Source organism: Penaeus vannamei, chromosome 24, assembly GCF_042767895.1.
Source record: "Penaeus vannamei isolate JL-2024 chromosome 24, ASM4276789v1, whole genome shotgun sequence".
Classification (NCBI taxonomy): domain Eukaryota; kingdom Metazoa; phylum Arthropoda; class Malacostraca; order Decapoda; family Penaeidae; genus Penaeus; species Penaeus vannamei.
In genome coordinates this window covers 5,557,496-5,564,995 of record NC_091572.1, presented here as the reverse complement: position 1 = coordinate 5,564,995, position 7,500 = coordinate 5,557,496, and the positions used below count along the sequence as shown (strand labels likewise).

The following is a 7,500-nucleotide window of genomic DNA, read 5'->3' as shown; positions in this document are numbered from 1 at the left end:
TGATCTTGGTTGTTGCTGTAGTTTTTAACAATTCTCTGTTTCATGGTTCTATAGTACCTTTAATCTATTACAAATTTCACTCACATATAATGACATGATAGATGCAGAGTGTAGTTTAGTTATTCATTTAAGTTTTGAGTTCATTTTCCAGAAACATTAGAATTCTCACTTAGATTAGACTGAAGTTCCTATACACCATAGTCAGCTGGTAATAATGATTCAAGTGGAATGTTAATTTATCTGTTTATTTGATTGTAGCAGGCAGTGAGGAAGTTCAAAGTATGTGTAGAATTTCATTATATATGCATATGAATTTTTTAGGAATCAATCTGTAACTCAGGTTTTTATAAAGTTTATAAGATAAGAATTTTTTTTAACTTGACTGAATTTGATTATGATGTTTTTTTATTTGTAGATCACATAAAATTACAAAACAGAAATTGTTAATTAACAGGAAGAAATATTTGTTTGTTGAGACTGTTAGAACAAAAGGTAAACAGACTTATAGTGATGTAAGAATGCATAATATATGGAAGTAAGTGGTCTTATTTATTTATTTTTGTGCGGGACAATGAATGGGAAATTGTAAATGTACAGGGATTTTTTTATATACGTATTACTTGTTACATGTTACTCATCATGGCTATAACTCACCTGTTCTCTTTTATAAGCATTATGATGTTTATGTGTGTTTTACAAAGCACAACATAGCTGTATCATCAAGATGTTGATAGGGAACAGTGCCTGAACATCTCTTTTTTATGGGTAAATTACTTATGTATATGGACAGGATTTGTGCAGTATTTTCTATTCATTTATGAATTTTTTATTACTTACTCCACGTTTGCATCCCAGTTAGAGAAAGTAAAGGAATATGTATAGGTAATGCATTGAAAATACTAGAATTAGATAGGTTTGAGACAGCTTTTTCGTAGTACTTTATAATAAACAAGTACGTGTGCAGGAAGCAACCAATCATCTTCTTTGGTTAGAATTTATTGCATGTTGTAATTTGCATATATCATTTAGAATCTGTTTTTCAAATTTGAAGAGGAATTTTGTTATAAAAGAAGACAGGTGAGTTTGGATCTATATATTGCATTGTGATATGTTATTATTATTATTATTATATATTTTTTTTCAATCAAGAAAATTTTGGTCCAAAAATGGATATCAGTTAGTCTCGAGCAGTTTGTATTTGGAAACTGCGAATGATTCTTCTGTCAGTTTGCATATTGTGCAGGCCACATTTTGCTTTTAACTTTTGTTCCATATTATTGTAATGCTATTCATGTACAGACTGGTAAATTCAGTATATCAGTAATTTTTCTTAGAAGAAATAATTATATATAATGGCTTTGCTAGTGTGACAGTGCTCTATTTTTTCCTCTGTCATTATCTATTTTCCTTAAAGTATGGTTTCTATCTGCTTGTCATTTTAATAACAAGTGCTTGAAAATTGAAACGGTTACAGTGAAATTCATAGGTTTAGAAATAGTGATTGCATTAGCCCTGTGCATAGTTCAGACTGACATTATCATATCTCCTATTTCGACCCACTATTCTGTACTTAAGGTCTGATGTTCTATCACATTTAAAACGAAAGGTTTTGCACAGCTTAGCAGTACTAATGGGACTTCCATGGGTACTCTTAATGTCATTAATTGTCCTGGTATATTTTGCCAGTACCAAAAGAGATGCCATCAGCAGTTTCAGTGCCTTTTTCATGATACTATCAGTAAGTACTTGTTTCTTGATATATTAAGAACCAGAAAACTAATTTTCAGTATCAAAGTACCATTAATTTTGTCTTGTTAAACTTAATGTAAAAAATAGTCTTGGAAATAATTAAATTTCAATTAATGGAGTTTTTAATGTTCCAGTTAGATGTATAATGTACGGATGTTTGTCCTATCATACTGATAAGAATTATTATTGAAAGATTTATAAGGCCAAAATAATCAAGTGTTGATGAAATGTGTATATTTCTTGGATAGAGTTTGGCTCGAATAGGTGGTCAGAAATTAGGATTTTCTCAGTCAGTGATGTAACATGCCGTAAGATCAAGAATACAACTATACCATATTGGAATATGGGGAGCATTTAGTCCCTTGTGATTGTTTGACACAGGTTGGCTTGAATTATTACTCTTGTTATTTCGTATTTCATTTTTTCTCTCGTTACTTTCCGGTTCTGCTTTTCTTTAATTTTTTTTCCTAGTTTTATAAAATATAATCGCATAATGCATTGAGGAACATGCAGTTGATATTACAGAACACATTGTAATTTGTATTTTTTTTCTATTGTTTTGTTTATTTTTAAAAAATCGGAATAAGTATGAATTTTTGGTACTTTTTTTTCATTAATAATGATCCTTTTCACTCCATGAATAGTCTCAACATTCATACTGATACTATCGTTAATAATCATATGGAATCTTAGATATAGTGTTTATATGTTAATTTTTTTTGTTTTTCGTCAGTTGAATTAGTAAATTATTCCACAGGTTCACAGACATCCTTGCAGTCATGGGCTTCCAGTCTCTCTTATGACAGCCAGGCAGATGACGTCAACGAACCCAAGGAATTTATGCGGAAGTTTGTCGAGGAAGTGTTCAAGATGCCGCATGTTATTGATGTAGACAAGAAAGCCCGATTTGGGGAGCTAGCACAGGTAAGAAGTTTAGGAGATCTTTGGCTCCATCTTTACACTCTAGTCCTGTACCTAGGTTTCGTGTTCCAAGTGGACTCGTTTCAAATTGACTCATTTCAAATTAACTCATTTCAAGTTGACTCATTTCAAATTAACTCATTTCAAGTTGACTCATTTCAGGTTGACCCGTTTCAAGTTGACTCATTTCATGTTAACTCGTTTCAAGTTGACTCATTTCAAGTTAAATAAGAAATGACATTGATTGATTCTTTCCTCTCTCTTCCAGAAGACGAAAATAATGTTAGAGAAAATTGTGTTTATTTGGAATGGTTCTTGATTTGCAGTTTTGGCAATCTTTACTGATTTTTTTTTTTCTTTTATTGTATATATATATATATTTTTTTCTTTTGTCATACTTGAGCTGTGATTGATGAAGAAAGATTATATGTATGTGTATGTCAAGACCTATAGATCACACTCCAGATGACAGGTCCCCGGCCAATAACTCCAGCGATGTTTTTTTGTTTCCACCATCGGCTTTTTTTCACAGATTAAAGTGTATTATTTTTTGTGTTTAATGGCATTTATTTGATCTTAATATATTGCCTGGTTAGCCCACAACAGGAAAAACGTTGATAGGATACCTCTCTACCCATCTCATTTTCTTATATACCGTAGATCAGGTGTCTGTTTGGGTGAGAATGAGTAGCTTAAAGGAAAGGCATGATTTTCTATACCAGAAGTTGTTAACCCAATTTGAATTACATTGTCAGATGATAGTTGTGTTTCTGATTGGTGAAAGTATGAAGTGTATTATGATTTTTCAGTGTAAAAAGAATTCAGCATTGCCATTCTTCCCCAGACTGAACAAGGACGTCTTTGGTTTGCTCGATGTATCAATGCAAAGCGTTGCTGCAAGTGTGTCACTGAAGCTTCTTTCTTCTCTCTCATCCAACATTTTTCTGTCATGTTGTTTGAGTGCTGTGAAGCTGAAGATTTCTCACCAGCCAAAAGCCTAATGAATATGTGCTTTACATACTACCATGAAGGTAAGATGTTTATTTGTATTCTAACTAAAATTTTCTTTATTTATACGTAATATAATTCATGTTTCTTACTTATTATTGTTATGTAAGGACAGCTATCATTTCCAAACTGAAGTGTCATGCAGTGAAAGCATTATATTTGTTTTTTTTATATTCACCGGTAACAATTCACAAATTCAGAAGTGTTGCTTTTATGGGACTGCATCATTCTGCATCCAGAAATAATGAAAATGAACTAAGCATTACCTCATCTGTAGCAGTTGTCAAAAAAAAAAAAAAAAAAAAAAAAAATGCATCGCAAAGATAGATTTTAGATTACTACAATAGGCTTCTTCATCAAGCATGGACTGCCATTTAATAATGATAATTTCTCTGATATTTATTCCCAGCTACAACACCTGGAGGCCAGAACAGAAACAAAGAGTTCTTGTACACCTACCTCCGACAACAGCCAATCTGGCGATCTCTACGCTTCTGGAATGCTGCCTTCTTTGATGCCCTCCAGTGTGAGCGCTCCCTGCGGCCAGTTGTGACCCGAGAGGAAGTGGAGAGTAATAGATTACAGGCTGTTACGGATGAGCTTCACTACCAGGAAAACATTACTTTTGGTCAACTGGGGTAAGCTTGTATTTGTTACCCCAGGTATATCTATCTTGGACATGTAGACTCAAATACACAGAAGTGCATTCCTTCTTAAAAGTCACATGCAGTTCACTATAGATGTTTGTATATCTGGGGTGTATGTGGATGGATGTTGATATGTATTCACGTGCATTTAAGTTCTTTTATACAATTTTAGACGTTTGTATGTATATACATACGTGACATACTTCAGCTAAAAAATGCACATGATTATAGATACGTGTGAAGAGGAGTGCAGGCTTGGGAAATTTATAAGATTTAGGCTGTTATCTGTTTTTAAGTTTTTACGTTATCCTTAAAAGTTCTTGCTTTATTTCACGTGGGAGGAAAAAAGATACCAACAGAAACTGTCATGAAATGCCTTTGCAATTCATTTCAGAACCTTCACCTGCAACATGCATGCTTTCGGCCTGTCCAAGGAAATGGTGAACGAATTTCTCCGGAAGCAGGTCACCATCGCTAGTCTACGACCCGACCAAGTGAAATTGCTACGTGACAATGTGGAGAGAATGTACAGTGGCAAGCAAGAATGGCAGTAAGGTGTAAGTATAAATATACCGATAGTATATCCTTTATTTTTTAACACTGAAAACACACTTTTTTCACCTGTAATTTTTCTATTTCTTCTCCTCCTTTTGTTTTCTAATGTGTCATCTACCTATTATTATTGTTATTATTGTAATCATTATTATTGTTATTATTATTATTGTTATTATTATTATTATTGTTATTATTATTGTAATAATTATTATTGTTATTATCATTATTGTTATTGTTATTATTTTATTATCATTATTATTATTATTATTATTATTATTATTATTATTATTATTATTATTATTATTATTATTATTATTATTATTATTATTATTAATATTATTATTATTATTATTAATATTATTATTATTAATATTATTATTAATAACATCATTATTATTATTATAGTTGTTGTTGTTATTATTATTATTATTATTATTATTATTATTATTATTATTATTATTGTTGTTGTTGTTATTATTGTTGTTGTTGTTATTATTTTTATTATTATTATTATTTTTATTATTATTATTATTATTATTATTATTATTATTATTATTATTATTATTATTATTATTATTATTATTATTATTATTATTATTGCTGCTGTTATAATTATTATTTTAATTATTGTTATTTTGTTATAATAGTAATAATAATAATTAGTATTATTATTATTTTTATTATTATTATTATTATTATTATTATTTATTTATTTATTTATTTATTTTATTATTGTTATTACCATTATCATCTTTTTTGATAGTGTCATCATCATCATTATCTTCATCGTCATCACCACCACCACCATCATCATCATCATCATCATCATTGTCATTGTCATTATTATCATAGAATATAATTTTTAATACTGTCATCATCATCATTGTTGTTATTGTCATTATTATTATTATTATAATTATTATTATTATTATTATTATTATTATTATTATTATTATTATTATTATTGTTATTTATGTGTTATTTATTCCAGAAATGAAATTGAATGATGAAAGCTAGCTGTAGTATATTTACAATCCTCTTTAGAGATTTTATATTCAGAATACATATATTGCACCTCTCTTGTAATGATGAAAATGAATGGTATGTTCTTCCATTTACCGTAACTTTACATTTCATTTGCAGGTGAGGCTGTATTTATACCAAACTCATATAACACTGTGAGAGAGATCTGCTCGCTAGATTACAGACAGATAACAAATGAGAAGTGATCGTCATGTGATCGTAGTATTAGTATCATTGGCAAGGTTTGTGTGTATGGTGGTTTAAAGAAACCTTGGCTAAAGTCAGTATTTGATATGTGAACTCGGATAGTTTTCATACTGTTAAGTTTATTATGGCTTACTGAATAGACAGGTTGTTTACGTTTATCTGTGTGTGAGGATTGTTGAGTGTCCATTTCCTCCTGTTCTTCATAAAGAATGAACTGATTATAAGGTTCTGTCATATAGATGAATATATATTGTTGAATACAAGTTGTCAGGCATTTATTAATATGTATACATTTTGAAGAGTATGATGGTCATGTACACGAAAACTGTGTTTTTCAGCCATTTTGATGGTACATTGGTGAAACAGTTTAGTACAGTAATGCATGTTTGAATTTGAATAATGAACAAAGTTAAAATGACGAAAATGTTTGATCAGTTACCCAACCAAACTGTATCTTTCAATTATCCTACCATATAAGGTTTGTGTGCCAAGACCACAAAAAATGCCTGAGGAAAGAAATCAAACCCCAAAGTAGTAGAAATCAAATTTGTCCGAGAAATTTATGACGCTGATGTGAATACGTTAGCTGTGTGTGTACTAAGAGATATGGTTTGAAGATTATGTAGACTTTGACAAATATGCAGGTTGGTACATATATAACTTCTTGATTTTTACTTAAAAAATAGTTTCTCCTCTCAGTTTATGCTTTTTTGCATTACGAATATTGAAACCATTATTAACTAACAATATCAAAATTTCAAGTATTTGAATCATTTTCATGATTCTTTCTAATGATATAATTCATCATAAGGTAGTGGCCCTGCATGGACCTTCATCCCTCCTTGTAATGGTGATAATTTTGTGATATATTTGTAGTTGATTCAAAATAACCAGATATTGTAGTTTGTTAGCAGCTCTATGGCATAATAACAAGCACAACCTAAAAATGTAGTTGGTAAGATATATATATATATAAATATATAGTAACAACTCTCTCCTTTGTGGAGTGATATTTCTTCATGAAGATACTGAAATCATACCTGAGATATGTAAACATAATCTTCACAGATGATAAAGTAGAGATAAGGATACCACCATATAGTCATGCACTGCATTTCTGAGAGCTGAGATTATGAGTCTTCAGCTCTTTTAATTTTTCTTTTGTAAGGGAGATGTAGGCCACTGGCTAAAATTAATGCATGTCTAATAGAAAAAAAACAAAAACAAAAAATGGCTGTATTACCAAATATTTATCTCACCTTTGGACCAAGTATGGCTCTTTGATCATTCCCGTTTTCAATTCTCCACTCTTATAAACTTGACTTTTATTGTTGACTAGGATTAAATCATAATTTCTCTAATGCTTGTTAAAAGAAAATGTCTTTTGATG

General features: G+C 30.2%; 1 protein-coding gene across 3 annotated transcripts in view; it reads left to right on the top strand.

Annotated features, from left to right (window-relative positions):
• LOC113806075 (uncharacterized protein KIAA0513) overlaps window positions 1-7,350 on the top strand; it is a 27,914-nt gene extending 20,564 nt beyond the window's left edge. For all 3 annotated transcript variants that reach the window (XM_027357184.2, XM_027357183.2, XM_070138272.1), the window contains exons 7-11: window positions 2,507-2,673; window positions 3,515-3,701; window positions 4,088-4,316; window positions 4,720-4,882; window positions 6,024-7,350. In XM_027357184.2, the coding sequence (XP_027212985.2) occupies window positions 2,507-2,673; window positions 3,515-3,701; window positions 4,088-4,316; window positions 4,720-4,879 (743 nt within the window). In that variant the 3' untranslated portion in view covers window positions 4,880-4,882; window positions 6,024-7,350. The remainder of the gene's footprint in view (window positions 1-2,506; window positions 2,674-3,514; window positions 3,702-4,087; window positions 4,317-4,719; window positions 4,883-6,023) is intronic.
• Window positions 7,351-7,500: the final 150 nt, after the last annotated feature.